The sequence below is a fragment of the Lingula anatina genome, chromosome 7 (genome assembly GCF_051362555.1).
Source record: "Lingula anatina isolate TDL-2025a chromosome 7, LinAna3.0, whole genome shotgun sequence".
In the NCBI taxonomy this organism is placed as follows: domain Eukaryota; kingdom Metazoa; phylum Brachiopoda; class Lingulata; order Lingulida; family Lingulidae; genus Lingula; species Lingula anatina.
In genome coordinates, this window is record NC_141773.1 from 1,933,139 (window position 1) to 1,955,115 (window position 21,977).

At 35.3% G+C, this 21,977-nt stretch overlaps 1 protein-coding gene across 1 annotated transcript; it reads right to left on the minus strand.

Annotated features, from left to right (window-relative positions):
• Positions 1-4,668: 4,668 nt before the first annotated feature.
• LOC147760595 (uncharacterized) lies at positions 4,669-6,132 on the minus strand. Its single transcript, XM_087016701.1, has 3 exons — positions 5,980-6,132; positions 5,343-5,440; positions 4,669-4,946 (listed from the first exon to the last, which is right to left on the minus strand). The coding sequence occupies exons 1-3, from the start codon at positions 6,097-6,099 to the stop codon at positions 4,844-4,846; spliced, it is 321 nt and encodes a 106-aa protein (XP_086872827.1). The 5' UTR covers positions 6,100-6,132; the 3' UTR covers positions 4,669-4,843.
• Positions 6,133-21,977: the final 15,845 nt, after the last annotated feature.

Genomic DNA, 21,977 nt, shown 5'->3' on the forward strand with positions numbered 1-21,977 from the left:
TGAAACAAATCCTGAAAGGAACTATTGTGGTCCCGACAGCAAAATTATGTTTGAGATTTTATTAGGATCAATCCAAGTTCCCTGCCATATACGATACAAAATTGTCCCAAGATACCTGTACTTCTCCACCTTTGATATAATGTCTTTTAACTCTATACGCAGCCTTTGACCTTACTACTCTGATTTCAATGTCTAAAATAAAATGACGAGTATGTAACCACCCTATGGTTCGTGAAATAATAATTGAAATACGTTTTAAGCGATATTTACTTACTATTGTGCTCTAGTGATGTATAGAAAATAAAAACATGCACCGACTTCGAAAGACTATCGACTACGTTATGCTAGCCTATTTCTGAATACCAGATTGTAAAAATGAGCAGGATATCACCAGTAACAATTCTATCCTAAGTTGAATTAAATCTAATAGGTGTTGTATAGGCCTAGTGGTTTACGCTGTCCATACATAATGAATAATACTTACAGTTGGTAGATATAATAGAAATGGATAACCAGTAGTTTACGGTCTTCAGTCTTCAGTCTTTTAATGAATGAAGCAAGCAGTGACTAGTATTTAACATGAAATTCACTTCTACCCAACAAACTGAGTGTTTTTCCAATCATCCAAGAATGATGGTACTTTTTAAGCGTTGTTAGCATCTGATATGTTAATAAGCATTATTGCTTTGTCAGTGCGCGCATTCTGTGGTAGACAAACACACGTTTCTTTCAAACCATGACAGTCAGTTTTTAGGATGGTAGCGCTCTTTGTTTGAGACGGCTTTAACACATAATTACTATAGCGGTTCCAATAATAAATTCAATCATTTGGAAGCTTTAAACGGGTAGGAGGCTTTACATTATTTTTCTCAAAGCGTAGTCAATCCTTATAGAGATACAAAGTTAACAAACATCTTATATTGATAGGTTTATTGATATGTTTCAAAGTATTATTATTATTATTATTATTATTATTATTATTGAAGTTGCACATCATATTATGTGATGGTACATAGTTAGACGTGTTAAACTTTGGTGTCAACAAGACTACTCAAACCTCAAGTACTTCCGTAGAACTCTCGCAGTGTGTAGCACTGTGGTCTGTTGAAGTTACACACACTGGACAATAGAAGTGTCACCCCTAATGAACCAATACTTTGGGGGAGATAAATGACTGTGGAATGATATGCTCCTGGTATCATTTTATTAACATAAAATTTCACAAAAGAAACTGCTCTGACTGAACTATTAAACTGTATCTAAATTCGGACATTGCTTATATTCCGCCTCTTCAGGTTAATAACCATGATTACTCTGATCCAGGGGGTGACACGTCTATTGTCCAGTGTGTGCACACGCATCTCACCTCCGTTAGAAATGTACATGTACCTGACTGCAAGTTTACGTATAGGTCTGTGTGATTACGTTTTCGTTGAACAGTAATGAATGTACAGCCAACGCTGTAGACGTTAATGCAAGAGCACACGTATTTTTCAAACCATGACAGGCAGTTTTTAGGATGGTAGCGCATTTTGTTTGAGACATCTTTGATGCATAATTATTATAGTGGTTGCAAAACCCAATTCAATCATTTAGAAGCTTCGAACAATTAGGAGGCTTTACATCATTATTTCATCTCAAAGCATTGTCAATCCTTAAAGATATAGAGTTAACAAACCGCTTATATTGATAAGTATTGATACGTATTATTATTATTATTATTATTATTATTATTATGGAAATGTTTTCTCTGCCGACCCAGCAGAAATGCATACGTTACTATGTGTTCATTTATTCATTTATCTGTGTGTGTGTGTGTGTGTGTGTGTGTGTGTGTATGGGTATGTGTGTGTGTGTGTGTGTGGGTATGTGTGTGTGTGTGTGTGTGTGTTAAATTGTCACTGTAGCTGGAGGTATTATGTTGGTTACAGATGCTCTGGTATAAAACGCGTTTGTATTTCCATTGGAGAATGATCTTTTCATCTTTGGGGTGCAGTAGTTTCTTCGGGGTGTTTAAAAGGTATTAAGGAGTTCATCCTATATCCATTTTATGTACACGACAGCTTTTCAGACGGTTCTTTTGTGTGTAGCATGAAAATCGTACCATGGCCGGACTGTTGCATTTTGCGCCGTAGCTTAACTGTACTTAGGAAACTCAACTTCGAAGGTCGTAGTTGTATTCTTTAGTACTTGCTTAAAATATTGATTATTGCTTAGGAATAGATTGAAAATCAAACTGAATTTATTGCACTTTATAACTTTATTTTTCTCAAGACCGTGCCTCAACATTGGTATGGTCGTTTCCGAAATTTTACGCGTTCTTTTCATGGCCAGAAATGCGCAGCATTCACGCGATACGCGAGGGCGCTACAGTAGGGCTTCACGTGACTCAACTAGCCAATCACAGCACAACAATGGCATCGCACACAGACTCTATGATAAGTGCTCAGCCCATTGTCAAGTAGTGTTAGTTCATGGTAACAATTAAGCGTCTGACATGTGCAGAGAAGTTTATTGTAATATATATTGTTCTTATTGTTACATTATTAAATCTAACTCTGTATCCAAGTAGTAACTATACTGTACCAAGTCAGGTACTGATGATGTGCAGAGGTCATATTCCAGAATAAGCCATTACCACTAATTTATAACTTTAATTTTGTTTAATATGTTATTCATGAAAGAGTTCATGAAAGATTATTTTAATTTGTTAAATCGTGATCTTATTCTTTTTATATTCAAATAATTGAATAATGTGGGTAAAATTGGTCTTCCGCTTCTTATTTGCATTTTTCCTTTACTACAAGATTATTTTGGAACAGTTGCAGCATTAAAATTTTAAATAAATAGCAATCTAAAAGAAGAATTTTGCATTATTATTAAATGATGATAGGAATTTTGGATTAAGAGATTAGTTAAATACTGAGTAGTGATATTGTCAGTCAATTTATGTAGAATCTGATAATATGATTGAAAATACTGATTGAATTCTTGGCCTTGCACTGGGCAGTTTAACATTTGTGCCGAGTGCTTTTTTTGGACTCCATTGTACAGTGGTAAAAGTTCTTCAATTGCCATGAAAGTTTTTAATCAGACTCTGTAAGGTGCTGCTATCTGCTGGTGCTATCGGCAACGAATTAGTTTGCCTTTGTTTTTGAGTGAATCTACCGTCTAAAATCACTATTTCTGAAAATGTGTGCGTTTTGCTGAGGGTAGGCTAGGCAGTAGCCTACACGGTAAACTTCTTAGTAGGCCTACGTGTGTACAACATAATTTTTTTTAAAAACCTAGCGATATTTGGTCAGGAGTTGCTTGAAGCATAGCACAGCGTTGCTGTCTATCGGCATCAGGCCGTTAGTTTGTCAATTATCACGAATTACCCACGAATCGCGAACCTATTCATTTTCCTATGGCAATCTAGCAACTCATTAAAAGTGCACGCATGCGCAGTGGGCTAAGCGTGACGTCATGCAGTGCATTTCTGGGGATGTGTAAGGTTTCACGAGAAGGAGTTTACCACAAAAACAGGCCACACGCACAAGAAAATGAGCCAAAAACGGGTTCAAACACTGATAGAAAACGCGCGTGGATTAGGAGAACTGCAACATTCAAGAATTGACAGATCATTATCGTCCAATAAACCGGGGGATTTTGAGCAGTAATGTTTTAAGTTAAACGATTATCCAGGAACAAGTGTTGCTAATCAATATGCCCTAATTATGTGGATAATAAAAAAGAGCTTTTTTTTCAAATGATTAATGGCTGTTAGTTTTCAGAAAGCTTCTGTGACTTTTGTTTAGGATAACTTTGACGCTTAATTATTAAAGTGGTTACAAAAACCCATTCAATCATTCGTACGTTTTTAAAAAGTTATGCCGTTTTCTATAACGTTTTCATTCATTTTGGCTTTTGGTAAATTTATCTACTGTTAATTTATAGCTTCTATCGAGGAATTCAGCAAATCGTTTTTCCATATTTCATGTAAGACCGATGATAACAATTCTGCACCAGGCAAAACTGGTTAAGGACTTTTACACCAAAGTTCCATTTTTTCAGTAGTCCGACTGTTGATGGTAATTGCCCTGAATCTTATAATGAGAATGCATTTTACAAAATTTAATTCCGGACAAGATCTTTATTGCATACAGAAATGGTTTCACAGCATGAGGCAGGAGAGCACGTAGAGAGAAGCTTTAGGAAATACAGACTCGTGACAATAAAATAGATAAAGGTTTTACGGAAGATCTGAATATAATTCCTTAAAAGCAAAATAATGACGATTGTACTTAAATACAACTGGTTCTCAGCAATTCCAGACCAATTTAAGCATCTGCGTCCATGTCCGTATCACGTCTTACTTTGGGCATTACTAAAGTGTCTGAAACAGAATTGGATTATGAAATAGACGGGAAAGAATGGGTGTCATATAAGAACAAATACCTAGATATTTTATAAATATAATTTTAATGGTTGACAATCATGGCCATGGGGAAGATATTTTGAATTAACCTCAAAGTGCAGTTTAACATAATCTGATTGTAGTTCAATTGGACGGAAGCTAGAAGAAGTACATGTATAATATTAAGAGTTAACAATTAAGACAGAACATTGCTTTTTGTCTTCAGCAAAAGCGAAAATTGTCAATGTCCAATTAGGATGCGCCTGCCTTTTATTCAATTTTCCTTGAAGCTGATAACAGCTGCAAGTTTCATTCACAGAATTTAACAAATATGATGTAATGTGAAATACAAATTCTAGATGTGGAAATGCAAAATCCAGTGTGTCAAAAGTGAGACACGTTTTATACTTGCAGTCCCTCTTTACCTGTATCCAGATCTTTGCATCATATCTCTGGATCAGTTCCGGCGTCTTCAGCGTCCCACACTGACCGTTTGTTTGTACACGTGCACTTGGTTGGCATTCTTGCCCGCCCCAAGTGCCAATCTCTGAAATATGCAAATTTGTATGTGTAAGTTATTCTTTCAGGGTTGTATTTAAGTGGGCGACAAAATGTCGAGTGAAGTCAGGAAAACAAAACCATAGTCGAGGACAATTTACTATTATATGTGGGGCACAATGTTTTGTGTTATAATATCTGTTGTTTTGGAGAAAGAAAAGGAAGTAAGGGTCTATTGTAGGGGCGTGGGCCCCCTGGGCTTCCCTATTGTCAACCAGCGATTATATCCATTGTGATGTGCTCAAAATGTTAAAACATTGAAATGTAAAAGCAAAATCAATGTTTACATTAAAGTTGGATTGTCGATTGAAAAGAATAGTGATGGAAGAGAGCAGCATGAAATGTGGAAAACAGCATAAAACAGTATAAGCCCATGAATACGTACATAAATTCACTATATACTCTGCCGCAGTCACGTCGACACCCTCCAGCACAGGCACAGCCGAAAATGTTACATCCGCCGTATCCGCAATATGGAGTTCCCTAGAGGCAAAAGTAACACATCTATTTACATAAACATGTTAAACTAAACAGCGCAAAATGCAGTCCATTCGTTTTAATTCTTATGAAGAGAGCAACCAAAAATCAATGCTTTGGCAAGTAAGGGCCTTTTTATTTTTTTATTTTTGGTTAAGTAAGTATTGTAGGGTTGTACTTAATCCTTGTGTGTTGAAAATAAAATAAATTGAAAATAATACTGATTGTTACAAAGTTGAGTTTCACATTCTGTCAGAAAAAAAAACTACAAGGGTTAACTAAGAAATGTACGGTTTCTGAAAAAGTTTATGGTTTAATTGCCAATTAAAATGACACGTTATGCTCGATAAGAAGTATCGTTACGGCTGGTTTTGAAACGCACACTTTTGCTTTTTTAGAGTGAAAATTTCCACCAGGTCGCTTCTATACATGTAAAAGCCATATTCATTCATAACAGATAGTGTACCTTGTATTATGAATCAAGAACTTTTTATTCAAAGTATATAAAAAACAAATAATACATAAAGGCAGATTCAAATACCTACTTCGGTGCAGTCTGCGCAGAACTTATGGCTCACTTTTCTACAACAAGCACATTCAGTTTCTTCAATCAGAGTGGATGTTAAAAACATTGCCACCAGAAAGCCCGCCATAGTGCCTACCATCTTCTGAAATTTAAAACGAAAAATAATGTCATAATCAAAGCTTTAGAGCACAGATTATGGTATGGTCACTACGGTAATCTTAAAAAAAATATTGTACATAAACTTTGAGTAAAAAAAGGAACTCGAGAAACGATGCAAGGCGACAACGTGCTTTGGCCTGTCAAGCAGCAAATTCCAATGACAAGTACAAGCCCATGGGTTTCCATTCATTGATTTATTTCAATATGCTTTTGTTAACACTTATTTTGTTATTGGTTACTCTATTTAACTGTATACAAGTGTGATATTCAATTCTAAAATTCGATAATGATTTCAATGCAATGGTAATTTAAATGATTTAAAAATCCGCAATAGGAATGTGAGACTGCATTCCCATAGATTAAATCGATCCATTTACATTTACATCGACCTTACTCCCTGGGGGTTCACGCTAAATAGCTGTCAGCCGAACGCGCACGTAGTTAATTACCTCCTTACAGCTTTTAGTAGGCGGTACAGATATTTAAGCCGGTTAAGCTGACAGTAATCTAGTGAAACTCCCCACAAGGATAGATTGATCTAAAATCTGTGGAAATGGGGTCTTAGAAAAAACACGGGAACAACAGAGTTCTTCAACATCATGACGGGTGTCAGACAGGGTGTCCATTTTATCGCCTTTTTTATTCCTGATGTTGGTAGATTTTGTGATGAGAGCGGCTACAGAAGAAGATGAAACTGGTGTGAACTGGGTAAACGGTAGTGAACTGACTGATCTTGACTTTGCAGACGACATCGTCTTGCTGGCGAAGGATGAAAATGACCTAAAACAACTAACGTCTAATTTGGAAATAGCAGCTCGCAAGTTTGGATTGAGAATTAGCAGTGAAAAGACCAAAGTGATGTACGTGGGAGCTAGAAACATTACGCCAATAAATGTTGGGACTGAAATAACGCGATTCACATGCTTAAGAAGCCTGATAACCATGAATGGTGATGCTGAAATGGATGTCAAAAGCAGAGTCGGTAAAGGAGCTAGAGTGTTTAGAAGAATGAACAATATCTGGAAATCGACATCAATGAGCACACAGCTGAAGATATGCCTTTATAACGCATGAAAAAGCACTGTGAAAGTGGACAGAAGACTGGATGTTTTTCATCAGAGGTGTCTACGTCGAATGATGAAGACTTCATACAGAGACCATATCACCAACGAAGAAGTGCTTAGGAAGGCAATGTCAAGACCATTGCATGAAACAGTCACCATTCATCAGATAAAATTGGCAGGACACTTCATTTGACTACCAGCTGAGGGGCATGCAAAAACTGTTATGACTTGGGTACCACCGAGAGGCAAGCACAATCGAGGTAGACCGAGGATATATCCTGGAGGAGAACCTTCCAGAATGATCTGCAAAGAGGCAACATCAGGTGGGAGGAGATGGAGAGGGCCGCTGCCGACCGAACAATTTGGAAAAAGTTTGCCGCCCAACGTTCTACCTTGGACAGGAAGACCTAAGACTAAGAATAGGGATATAGTTCTGAATAATGTCAATATTTTTGGTTCAGAAATTAACGATCTTATGAATTCTATATCACAAGAACTATTATTGCAAATCTGCTGGAAATTTACAAAAAGTTCTTGAAAATATGCCGAAACTTCTGTATAATTCCTGTTGTTGTTTTGAGAAGCCTAACTCAAAAAGTTATTGATGTATTTTAGTTATCTGAATAGGTCCAAAATGGGATAATCTAAGCGTAATTAGATTTTGGTGATGACTTATCGTAAATTATTAATTACTTGTCTTTGCAGAGGTCATCAGATTTTAGTGTATATGAACATGAAGATGCCTCATTGAACTACACTGAAAATCAAACCACAAGCACTGAAAGGTTAAATATTATATTTCTTACAACCGTCAATGCTAAAATTAACTGGATGTGTCTTCAATGCCAAGCTTGGTATGAAATCAAGTCTGACTAAAATCTCTTGGCGCCCACATTATCAACCTCTGACTTTTTTTGTGGGCGAACAGTTGAATACAGATTCCTTGTGAAACAATTCCTGGAAGAATTTTGGTCTCGATAGCAAAATTATGTTTGAGATTTTATTTGGATCAAGCCAAGGTCGCTGGCATATATGATACAAAATTACCCGAAGAAACTTCTCCAACTTTGAGATAGTGCCCTTTAACACTTGTGCAGCTTATGACCTTACTACTCTGATTTATCATCATCAGACAGAAGGTTCGATTCGGCCCGCTGTGGCCCTCCACTAAACTCTGTCCTGCGCCAGTCTGTAAGCATCCACAAAGTTTCTTCCATCCAAACTATTCTGATTTCAACGTCTTAAATGAAATACCGGGTAGATAACCTCCCTATGGTTTGTGCAATAGTAATTGATGTATAAAGCAATATCCTTTTACTATGGCGCTTCAAAAGACTATCGACTATGTTATGCTAGCCTATATTTGAATACCAAATTTTTTAAATGAGCAGGATATCACCAGTAACAATTCAAGCCGAAGTTAGATTAAATCTGATAGGTGTTGTATAGTAGTACATAATGAATGATACTTACTGTTGGTAGATATATTAGAAATCGATAACCAGCAGTTTGCGGTCTTCAGTCTTGTAATGAATGAAGCAAGCGGTGACTAGTATTCAACATGAAATTCACTATTACTCAACAAACTGGGTGTTTTTACAATCATCCAAGGATGATGGTACTTTTTAAGCGTTGTTAGCATCTGATTGGTTAATAAGCATAATTGCTTTGTCAGTGCGCCAATTCTGTGGTACACAAACACACGTAAATTCAATCAATTGGAAGTTTTAAACAGGTAGGAGGTTTTACATAATATGTAGACTAAAAGTGTAATTTTTAAAAATATTTTATGTATGTATTCACACAGAAAGATATATGAATTAATGAATACATCTATTTTATTTATGTATTCATTTATTCATTATAGCTGTCTTGTGTGTGCGACTGTGTGTGTGTTTGAATCATCACTGAAGCTGAGGGCATTATCTTGGTTTCGTGTGCTTTGTTATGGTTGTCTCTCCATTGGATAATAATCTTTAAAGTGCAGTAGGTTTCTTCGGGGTGTGTAAAGGGTATTAGGGTTTCATCTTGTATCTATTGTATGTAAACGATAGCTTCTCAATCGGATCTTTGCTTTTTAGCTTGATAATTTGACATTCGCCGGCTTCACCCTTGTTACCCCTAGGAGGCAGGGTGAGTTTCGGGGTTGGAGTCTTACAGTTGAAGGCAAGATGTATTTACCCCTAGTGGTAGGGGAACATACCGTAGCTTACATCTTGTTCCCGTCATCTGGATTGGTAATATAACCCTACTCTTTGTTTAAAGCTCTGGTAATTAACTGTTTACATTGGAAATGCACAAGTGCTGGACTGCAAGTTCATATATTGGTCTGTGTGATTATATGTTCGTTGAACAGTCAATGCTGTTGACGTTAATTCAAGAAACTCGTATTGTACATGATTTTTTTTACATTAAATACACACATTCTAATAGTGCATTCATGTGCATATACTATATAAAGGTTAATATATTCCATATATTCTTACTTTTTCACTTATCGTATGTTGGATGTACCAAGTATTTCATCTAAAGTATGTGGAAAAATAACAATGTTGGCATTAAATTGTCTAAAATATTAGGATATTACTGGTAGCAATACCAGTTGAGGATAAATAAAATATAAAATGATGTGGGAGAAGGCTCTCCCTATCCTCCGAGAGACTGTACTCGTATATGCCTCTGATTGGCTGATCATACAGAGGCCAAGTGACACTGTCCAATCAGGCTGCACTAATATCATTTGTGTTTCACAAGTGCTACTTGGAAACAAAATTTAAGTTTAAGTGTGAAAAACAAAACGGAGACTTCCTGACTGAAATTAGGGAAGAAAGATCTGGAGCTTGTTTTATAAGAGCCAAGTTCCCTGGGAAGCTTACATAACATTGATAATCTCATCTCACATAAATCCTTTTATTGCGACCAATAAATTATATTTACACTTGAAAGATATTATAGGAATTGATAATTGCTAGTCTGATAATTGATTGATAGTCTGTTGGCTTGATCATTTCAATTAATTGAATACTGTGAGAAGATAAAGAACATTTTATATACAATTCATTATCACCGAATGAATATAGTTTATGTTCATTTAACCGCGCGTGTTTCAATCAGCAATAAGCGAGCGTTGAGGTGGAAAAACAGCGCTTTCTTATAATGACAGTCGGTTTTTAGGAGGTGGGTTTGATGTATTTTGTTTGTGACAGATTTGACGTGTATATGTCGTATTTGTTTTGAAAATGCAAGAATTTTTTGGTGTTAAAAGAAACAAAACCTTTCAAAACATGGCAGTTGTTTTTTAGGAAGCTTTGGCGCCTTTTGTTCAGGATAGATTTGACGCGTAATGATTATGCATATTCATCAAGTTGGGTAAAATTCGGTTCACTGCGTACATTATTTTTTGAAAGGTCTCAAGTTATTGCAGCATCATAACAGCCACAGTAGGCTGAACATAATTAAGTAATGAAGTTATTGTGATGAACCAGCTGAGAATACAAAGCAAGCATAATATGTACATAAGATCATCGTTGTAGATTGCTCGTTGTCAGTAGTCACCCTATACAAGTATATACCAAATACTGAGTTCACTTCAGATCGCACATACAGGTTGGGAAAGGGGACCTACCATTGTCACCCTAAACAGAAACTTCATCCAACTGACTTATAAACAGAATATCGGAGACGATTTGTAAATTTCAATAGTTTCCTAACTAAAGAAAATTTCATGTATATATCTATATTTGAATACTAACAAAATGAACAAAGCGCTTATTGTGCTTTTTGCACACAACAAACAGTCAATAAAGAGCCCAAATATTGTTATTCGTGATGATAGCGTTTGCTTAATTTTCCACCTAATTCACGTGCACGTGGAAGTAAAAACAGCTTCATTTTGCTACTTTCAGCATTTTCTAATGTCTTTGAATATTTTCAAGGACTTAATAAGGAATATAAGTGAATGCTTGTTACTCGCTTCCATCATTATGTTCCTTGGAACACCTTAAGCAAAGACGAGAGCATTGCCGTGCATTTGAGTGAACAGAGAACGTGTATGTATCATTCTTCTTGCATCATTACTTAAGACTGGGTAAAAATTTGGCAATATGGTCTGTTAAAGTTACACACACTGGACAATAGAAGTGTCACCCCTACTGAACCAATACTTTGGGGGAGATAATTGACTATGGAATGATATGCTCCTGGAATCATTTTATTAACATCAAATTTCACAAAAGAACCGTTTCTAACTGAACAATTCAACTGTATCGATATTGTGACATTGCTTATATTCCGTCTCTTCAGGTTAATAAGTTTGATTACTCTGATTCAGGGGTGACTTTTCTATTGTCCAGTGTGTGTACACGCATTTCACCTCTGTTAGAAACGAACAAGTACCTGACTGTAAGTTCACGTATAGGTCTGTGTGATTACATTTTTGTCGAACAGTAATGAATGTACAGCCAACGCTGTAGACGTTAATGCAAGAGCACACGTATTTTTCAAACCATGACAGGCAGTTTTTAGGATGGTAGCGCATTTTGTATGAGACAGCCTTGATGCATAATTATTATAAACCCAATTCAAAACCCAATTCAATCATTTAGAAGCTTTGAACAGTTAGGAGGCTTTACATCATTATTTCAACTCAAAGCATTGTCAATCCTTAAAGATATAGAGTTAATAAACCGCTTATATTGATAAGTATTGATACTTATTATTATTATTATTATTATTATTATTATTATTATTAAAATGTTTTCTCTGCCGACCCAGCAGAAATGCATACGTTACAATGTGTTCATTTATCTGTGTGTGTGTGTGTGTGTGTGTGTGTGTGTGTGTGTGTGTTAAATTATCACTGTAGCTGGAGGTATTATGCTTTTAGTAACACTTATTCAGTTATATATATTGGTAACACCATATAATTTAACTGTTTCACAAAAATTCCCTTTGTTAAGTTTGATATTCAAATATAAAATGTCAATGATGATTTAGATAATTTAAAAATCCGGAAAAGTTCTCTCGGTTTGAAAAATGTACGATCATGTGCATTTGCGCCAGTTTGCAAAAACAGTTCAAGTGAATTTGCTGCAAACTCAGAAGAGCTATTCCTGCAAATCTGCTGCAAACGTACAAGAAGTGATTCCAAATATGCCGAAAACTCTGAATAATTCTGTTGCAACTGCTCTTGTTGTTTTGAGAAGCCTTACACAAAAAGTTATAGACTGAATTTTAGTTTTATCGTGGACAAATAGTTGAATACAGATTCTTGTGAAACAAATCCTTGAATAAAGCTATTTTGGTCCCGCAGCAAAATAACGTTTGTGATTTTTTTTGGAAAAAGCAAAGTAGTCCCATCTCATATAAGACACAAAATTGTCCCAAGATACTTCTCCGTCTTTGAGATAATGCACTTTAAATGTATGCGCAGCTTATGAACTTTCTAATAATAAAAATAATAATAATAATATTAATAATAATAATAATAATTATTATTATTATTTATTTATTGAAACCGCACTACACTACCGTCTCAGTGCTGTTTACAGGTAAAATTTTCAGGATCACAACTAATTATTTAGATAATAAAAGCTAAGGTAAAAAATTAAAATAATTAAAGCTGGTTAAAATTGTAATGGTCTGAACAATAACAATTTTTTCTGATACATTGAGAAAAAATATTGATTAAAATACTGTGCAAATAAGAATGTTTTTAAGTCATTTTTAAAAACCTCAACACTACCAATAGTCCAAATGTGTGAGGGTAGTATATTCCATAAAATGGGTGCTGAAATTGAAAATGCCCTGTGGCCGTAGGTTTTGGCTGTTTTTTTATTTTCATTTCGGGTAAAACAAAGAGTGGAGGTGGATCTGGTAGACCTAGTGAAACTGGGTGTACTTGGATCTAGCATCGAGTTCAAATATAAGGGGCATTCACCGCTGGTTAATTTAAAAACAAACAGCAGTACTTTAAAAACATTTCTCTGTCGTACAGGAAGCCAATGTAGTTCAAATAAAACAGGTGAAATATTTGATCTGAGAGGGGTACACTGATTTCAACGTCTTAAATAAAATACCGGGTACGTAACCACCCTATGGTTCGTGCAATAGTAATTGAAATATGTATTAAGTGATATCCATTTACTATGGTGCTTTAATAATGTATATAAAATAAAAACATGCGCCGACTTCGAAAGACTATCGACTATGTTATGCTAGCCTATATCTGGATACCAAATTGTTTAAATGAGCAGGATATCACCAGTAACAATTCAATCCGAAGTTAAATTAAATCTGATAGGTGTTGTATAGTAGTTTACGCTGTCCATACATAATGAATGATACTTACTGTTGGTAGATATAATAGAAATCGATAACCAGTAGTTTGCGGTCTTCAGTCTTGTAATAAATGAAGCAAGCGGCGACTAGTATTTAACAAGAAATTCACTATTACTCAACAAACTGAGTGTTTTTACAATCACCCAAGAATGATGGTACTTTTTAAGCGTTGTTAGCATCTGATTGGTTAATAAGCATTATTGCTTTGTCAGTGCGCTAATTCTGTGCTAGACAAACACACGTTTCTTTCAAACTATGACAGGCAGTTTTTAGGATGGTAGCGCTCTTTGTTTGAGACAGCTTTGACACACAATTACTATAGCGGTTTCAAAAATAAATTCAATCATTTGGAAGCTTTAAACAGGTAGGAGGTTTTACATTATTTTTCTCAAAGCGTAGTCAATCTTTAAAGATATAATGTTAGCAAACCTCTTATATTAAGTTCCATTAAAGCGATATTATTATTATTACTATTATTATAAGTAATAATAAATACCTCATCAATTAACCCAGCAGTATGTGGACTTACAATTTAATTTTTGAATGTTATATATGTAGCCACACACAGAGATAAATGAATACATATATTTTATATATGTATTTATGTATTCATTAAGCTGTCTTGTGTATGCGACTGTGTGTGTTTGTGCGTGTACATTGAATCACCACTGCAGCTGAGGGCATTATCTTCTATGCATGGTTGTCTCTCCATTGGATAATAATCTTTGAAGTGCAGTAGGTCTAGTTTCTTCAGGGAGTCTAAAGGGTATTAGGATTTTGTCTTGTATCTATTGTATGTAAACGATAGCTTCTCAATCGGATATTTGGTTTATAGCATGATAATTGGGCGTTCGCCGCCTTCACCCTTGTTACCCCTAGGAGGCAGGGTGAGTTTCGTGGTTGGAGTTTTACAGTTGAATCAAGATGTATTTACCCCTAGCGGTAGGGGAACATACCGTAGCTTACATCTTGTTCCCGTCATCTTGATTGGTAATATAGCTCTTTGGTCTGCTAAAAGTTCTGGCAATTAACTGTTTACATTTGAAATGCACAAGTTCTTGACAGCAAGTTCACATATTGGTCTGTGTGATTGTATGTTCGTTGAACAGTAATGAATGTACAGTCAATGCTCTTGACGTTAATTCAAGAAACTGGTATTGTACCCCTGTACATTTTTTTTACATTCTATACACACATTTTAATAGTGCATTCATGTGCATGTACTACATAAAGGTTAATATATTCCATATATCCTGACGTATTCACTGATCGCATGTTGGATTTACCAAGTAATTCATCGAAAGTATGTGGAAAAATAACAATGTTTACATTAAAATATTTAAAGTAATAGGATATCACTGGTAGCAATACTGAGTTTAAATCAAATATAAAAATGATGTGGGAGAAGGCTCTCCCTATCCTCTGTGAGACTGTACTCGTATGCCTCTAATTGGCTGATCATGCAGAGGCCAAGTGACACTGTCCAATCAGGCTGCACCAGTATCATTTGTATCTCACTAATGCCACCAGGGCCGAAGCCTCCGGGGGGGGGGGGGGGGGGGGGGGGGGGCAGGGCGAGATTTGAGGTGCAAAAAATAATAATCGCAAAGGTAAAAAAAATTATTGCAAAGTTGTTATCAATTCTGTGAGTAAATGAACTCATGGCCACTAGACAATCATTCAACAATCTGTTTACAAAGGTGTACTGTTTTTAGCCAACTCAGTTCATGCCAAAAAGCTCACCCTCCCTTAGGGCGCGATCCCCCAGGCTGTTATCAGGTTATTGTTAACCCACAATTTCTGACTTCTGATTGAGCAATAAATAATAGTTAAAATGCACCGGAATGCAGTATTATACATACAGTTTTTAAAAATTTTCCACACCGTGGGAGGGGGGCACCCTCTCCCCCTCGTGTACGCTTACTGCCCCCCCCCCCCACCCCCCACCCCCCCACCCCCAGCATTTTGCTCAGGCTACGGCACTGGCCACTTGGAAAACAAATTAAAACACAGAGAAGACATCCTGACTGAAATTAGGGAAGATATTATAGGAATTGATAATCGCTAGTCTGATAATTGATTGATAGTCTGTTGACTTCATTATTTCAATGAATTGAATACTGTAAGAAGATATAGAACATTTTATAAATAATTCATAATCATCGAATGAATATAGTTTATGTTCATTTAACCGCGCGTGTTTGAATCGGCAATTAGCGAGCGCTGAGGTGGAAAAACAGCACTTTCATATAATGATGGTCGGTTTTAGGAAATGGCATTGATGTATTTTGTTTGTGGCACATTTGACGTGTTTACGTTGTATTTGTTTTCCAAATGCAAACATTTTGTGGTGTTAAAAGAAACAAAAACCTTTCAAAACATGGCAGTTGTTTTTTAGGAAGCTTTGGCGCCTTTTGTTCAGGATAGATTTGACGCGTAATGGTTATAGTGGTTCCAAAAACCTATCCATTATTTGTAAGTTTTGACAGTTTGGAAGTTCTGTTTTTTTGTCTTTTTGCTTTCTGTGCTAAGATCTTTGATCTACCCTCTCAGTGGCTTTCCGGTACACACATTTATCAAGCGTTGTGGAGATTAATTTTTTAAAATTCTGTAAATGACAGATGTTACGTTTCCGAATAGCCTCGTTTTCGTGTTTTTATACATATTCAGTGCTCTTCAAAACATAAATGCATATTCATCAAGTTGGGTAAAATTCGGTTCACTGCGTACATTATTTTTTGAAAGGTCTCAAGTTATTGCAGCATCATAACAGCCACAGTAGGCTAAACATAATTAAGTAATGAAGTTATTGTGATGAACCAGCTGAGAATACAAAGCAAGCATAATATGTACATAAGATCATCGTTGTAGATTGCTCGTTGTCAGTAGTCACCCTATACAAGTATATACCAAATACTGAGTTCACTTCAGATCGCACATACAGGTTGGGAAAGGGGACCTACCATTGTCACCCTAAACAGAAACTTCATCCAACTGACTTATAAACAGAAATATCGGAGACGATTTGTAAATTTCAATAGTTTCCTAACTAAAGAAAATTTCATGTATATATCTATATTTGAATACTAACAAAATGAACAAAGCGCTTATTGTGCTTTTTGCACACAACAAACAGTCAATAAAGAGCCCAAATATTGTTATTCGTGATGATAGCGTTTGCTTAATTTTCCAACTAATTCACGTTCACGTGGAAGTAAAAACAGCTTCATTTTGCTACTTTCAGCATTTTCTAATGTCTTTGAATATTTTCAAGGACTTAATAAGGAATATAAGTTAATGCTTGTTACTCGCTTCCATCATTATGTTCCTTGGAACACCTTAAGCAAAGACGAGAGCATTGCCGTGCATTTGAGTGAACAGAGAACGTGTAAGTATCATTCTTCTTGCATCATTACTTAAGACTGGGTAAAAATTTGGCATACATTGTCTGGTGCACATTTGCTGCCCGTAACACCCTTTTCCATGATTGTGCGGAAGCAGGCGATGACCATGCGAAATGTTGTGGATTCACGGCTTCCGTTGCCTCTACTATTTTGTCAGGCTTAAACTTACTACATGTTGAAATTCACTTCTACCCAACAAACTGAGTGTTTTTCCAATCATCCGGGAATGACAAACACACGTTTCTTTCAAACCATGACAGTCAGTTTTTAGGATGGTAGCGCTCTTTGTTTGAAACATGAAATTCACTTCTACCCAACAAACTGAGTGTTTTTCCAATCATCTGAAAATGATGCCACTTTTTAAGTGATCTGTAGGTTAAAGAGCATTATTGCTTTGTCAGTGCGCGCATTCTGTGGTAGACAAAAACACGTATCTTTCAAACCATGACAGGATTAGTTTTTAGGATGGTAGCGCTCTTTGTTTGAGACGGCTTTGATACATAATTACTTCAGTGGTTCCAATAAAAATTCAATCATTTGGAAGCTTTAAACGGGTAGGATGCTTTTTATTATTTTTCTCAAAGCGTAGTCAATTCTTATAGAGATACAAAGTTAACAAACCTCTTATATTGATAGGTTTGTTGATAAGTTTCAGAGTATTATTATTATTATTATTATTATTATTATTATTATTATTATCTTATGTAGAGAGCAACCAAAAATTTTATGATTATGCGATTTTCAGCATTGTAGCGCGATTTTCAAGATTTTCTACTGTTTCGGGACTGTCTTGCTACAACATGAATGAAAATTATATAGGCCTGACAATGAGCAGTAACCGCCAGTAACAATTCAATCCGAAGTTAAATTGAATCTGTAAGGTGTTGTATAGAAGTTAACGCCGTCCATACATAATGAATGATACTTACAGTTGGTAGATATATTAGAAATCGATAACCAGTAGTTTGCAGTCTTCAATCCTGAAATGAATGAAGCAAGTGGTGACCAATATTTAACATGAAATTCACTATTACCCAACAAACTGGGTGTTTTTCCAATCTTCCGGGAATGACAAACACACGTTTCTTTCAAACCATGACAGTCAGTTTTTAGGATGGTAGCGCTCTTTGTTTGAGACGGCTTTGACACATAATTACTATAGCGGTTCCAAAAATAAATTCAATCATTTGGAAGCTTTAAACAGGTCGGAGGTTTTACATTATTTTTCTCAAAGCGAAGTCAATCTTTATAAAGATACATAGTTTAAAAAAACGCTTATAGTGATATTTTTATTGTTAAGTTTCAAAATATTATCATTATTATTATTAACATTACTTTTATTATTATCATTGAAGTTGCACATCATCTTATGTGACGGTACATAGTTAGACGTGTTAAAATTTGGTGTCAACAAGACTACTCAAACCTCAAGAACTTGCGTAGAATTCTCGCAGTGTGTAGCAATATGGTCTGTTAAAGTTACACACACTGGACAATAGAAGTGTCACCCCTACTGAACCAATACTTTGGGGGAGATAATTGACTGTGGAATGATATGCTCCTGGAATCATTTTATTAACATCAAATTTCACAAAAGAAACGTTTCTAACTGAACAATTCAACTGTATCGATATTCTGACATTGCTTATATTCCGTCTCTTCAGGTTAATAAGTTTGATTACTCTGATTCAGGGGTGACTTTTCTATTGTCCAGTGTGTGTACGCATCTCACCTCTGTTAGAAACGAACAAGTACCTGACTGCAAGTTCACGTATAGGTCTGTGTGATTACATTTTCGTCGAACAGTAATGAATGTACAGCCAAAGCTGTTGACGTTAATGCAAGAGCACACGTATTTTTCAAACCATGACAGGCAGTTTTTAGGTTGGTAGCGCATTTTGTATGAGGCAGCCTTGATGCATAATTATTATAAACCCAATTCAAAACCCAATTCAATCATTTAGAAGCTTTGAACAGTTAGGAGGCTTTACATCATTATTTCAACTCAAAGCATTGTCAATCCTTAAAGATATAGAGTTAATAAACCGCTTATATTGATAAGTATTGATACTTATTATTATTATTATTATTATTAAAATGTTTTCTCTGCCGACCCAGCAGAAATGCATACGTTACACTGTGTTCATTTATCTGTGTGTGTGTGTATGTGTGTGTGTGTGTGTTAAATTATCACTGTAGCTGGAGGTATTATGCTTTTAGTAACACTTATTCAGTTATATATATTGGTAACACCATATAATTTAACTGTTTCACAAAAATTCCCTTTGTTAAGTTTGATATTCAATATATAAAATGTCAATGATGATTTAGATAATTTAAAAATCCGGAAAAGTTCTCTCGGTTTGAAAAATGTACGATCATGTGCATTTGCGCCAGTTTGCAAAAACAGTTCAAGTGAATTTGCTGCAAACTCAGAAGAGCTATTCCTGCAAATCTGCTGCAAACGTACAAGAAGAGTTTCCAAATATGCCGAAAACTCTGAATAATTCTGTTGCAACTGCTCTTCTTGTTTTGAGAAGCCTTACTCAAAAAGTTATAGACTGAATTTTAGTTTTATCGTGGACAAATAGTTGAATACAGATTCTTGTGAAACAAATCCTTGAATAAAGCTATTTTGGTCCCGCAGCAAAATAACGTTTGTGATTTTTTTGGAAAAAGCAAAGTAGTCCCATCTCATATAAGACACAAAATTCTCCCAAGATACTTCTCCGTCTTTGAGATAATGCACTTTAAATGTATGCGCAGCTTATGAACTTTCTAATAATAATAATAATAATAATAATAATAATAATAATAATAATATTTATTTATTTCTTGAAACCGCACTACACTACCGTCTCAGTGCTGTTTACAGGTAAAATTTTCAGGATCACAACTAATTATTTAGATAATAAAAGCTAAGGTAAAAAATTAAAATAATTAAAGCTGGTTAAAATTGTAATGGTCTGAACAATAACACTTTTTTCTGATACATTGAGAAAAAAAATTTTGATTAAAATACTGTGAAAATAAGAATGTTTTTAAGTCATTTTTAAAAACCTCAAAACTACCAATAGTCCAAATGTGTGAGGGTAGTAGATTCCATAAAATGGGTGCTGAAATTGAAAATGCCCTGTGGCCGTAGGTTTTGGCTGTTTTTTTATTTTCATTTCTGGTAAAACAAAGAGTGGAGGTGGATCTGGTAGACCTAGTGAAACTGGGTGTACTTGGATCTAGCATCGAGTTCAAATATAAAGGGCATTCACCGCTGGTTAATTTAAAAACAAACAGCAGTACTTTAAAAACAATTCTCTGTCGTACAGGAAGCCAATGTAGTTCAAATAAAACAGGTGAAATATTTGATCTGAGAGGGGTACACTGATTTCAACGTCTTAAATAAAATACCGGGTACGTAACCACCTTATGGTTCGTGCAATAGTAATTGAAATATGTATTAAGTGATATCCATTTACTATGGTGCTTTAATAATGTATATAAAATAAAAACATGCGCCGACTTCGAAAGACTATCGACTATGTTATGCTAGCCTATATCTGGATACCAAATTGTTTAAATGAGCAGGATATCACCAGTAACAATTCAATCCGAAGTTAAATTAAATCTGATAGGTGTTGTATAGTAGTTTACGCTGTCCATACATAATGAATGATACTTACAGTTGGTAGATTGTTAGAAATCGATAAGCAGTAGTTTGCGGTCTTCAATCTTGTAATGAATGAAGCAAGCGGCGACTAGTATTTAACATGAAATTCACTATTACTCAACAAACTGTGTGTTTTTACAATCATCCAAGGATGATGGTACTTTTTAAGCGTTGTTAGCATCTGATATGTTAATAAGCATTATTGCTTTGTCAGTGCGCCAATTCTGTGGTAGACAAACACACGTTTCTTTCAAACTATGAAAGGCAGTTTTTAGGATGGTAGCGCTCTTTGTTTGAGACAGCTTTAACACACAATTACTATAGCGGTTTCAAAAATAAATTCAATCATTTGGAAGCTTTAAACAGGTAGGAGGTTTTACATTATTTTTCTCAAAGCGTAGTCAATCTTTAAAGATATAATGTTAGCAAACCTCTTATATTAAGTTCCATTAAAGCGATATTATTATTATTACTATTATTATAAGTAATGATAAATACCTCATCAATTAACCCAGCAGTATGTGGACTTACAATTTAATTTTTAAATGTATATATATGTAGCCACACACAGAGATAAATGAATACATATATTTTATATATGTATTCATGTATTCCTTTAGCTGTCTTGTGTGTGCGACTGTGTGTGTTTGTGCGTGTACATTGAATCACCACTGCAGCTGAGGGCATTATCTTCTATGCATGGTTGTCTCTCCATTGGATAATAATCTTTGAAGTGCAGTAGGTCTAGTTTCTTCAGAGAGTCTAAAGGGTATTAGGATTTTGTCTTGTATCTATTGTATGTAAACGATAGCTTCTCAATCGGATATTTGGTTTATAGCATGATAATTGGGCGTTCGCCGCCTTTACCCTTGTTACCCCTAGGAGGCAGGGTGAGTTTCGTGGTTGGAGTTTTACAGTTGAATCAAGATGTATTTACCCTAGTGGTAGGGGAACATACCGTAGCTTACATCTTGTTCCCGTCATCTTGATTGGTAATATAGCTTTTTGGTCTGCTAAAAGTTCTGGCAATTAACTGTTTACATTTGAAATGCACAAGTTCTTGACAGCAAGTTCACATATTGGTCTGTGTGATTGTATGTTCGTTGAACAGTAATGAATGTACAGTCAATGCTCTTGACGTTAATTCAAGAAACTGGTATTGTACCCCTGTACATTTTTTTTTTTTACATTCTATACACACATTTTAATAGTGCATTCATGTGCATGTACTACATAAAGGTTAATATATTCCATATATTCTGACGTATTCACTGATTGCATGTTGGATTAACCAAGTAATTCATCGAAAGTATGTGGAAAAATAACAATGTTTACATTAAAATGTTTAAAGTAATAGGATATCACTGGTAGCAATACTGAGTTTAAA

What these genes read in the sequence shown, in the direction of transcription:
- LOC147760595 (XM_087016701.1), bottom strand. Translation starts at nt 6,099, where the DNA reads ATGGTAGGCACTATGGCGGGCTTTCTGGTGGCAATGTTTTTAACATCC. An exon ending in TCTGCGCAGACTGCACCGAA is followed by an intron (nt 5,441 to 5,979) that starts GTAGGTATTTGA and finishes TTTTGCCTCTAG; the next exon opens with GGAACTCCATATTGCGGATA. An exon ending in AGAGTATATAGTGAATTTAT is followed by an intron (nt 4,947 to 5,342) that starts GTACGTATTCAT and finishes TGCATATTTCAG; the next exon opens with AGATTGGCACTTGGGGCGGG.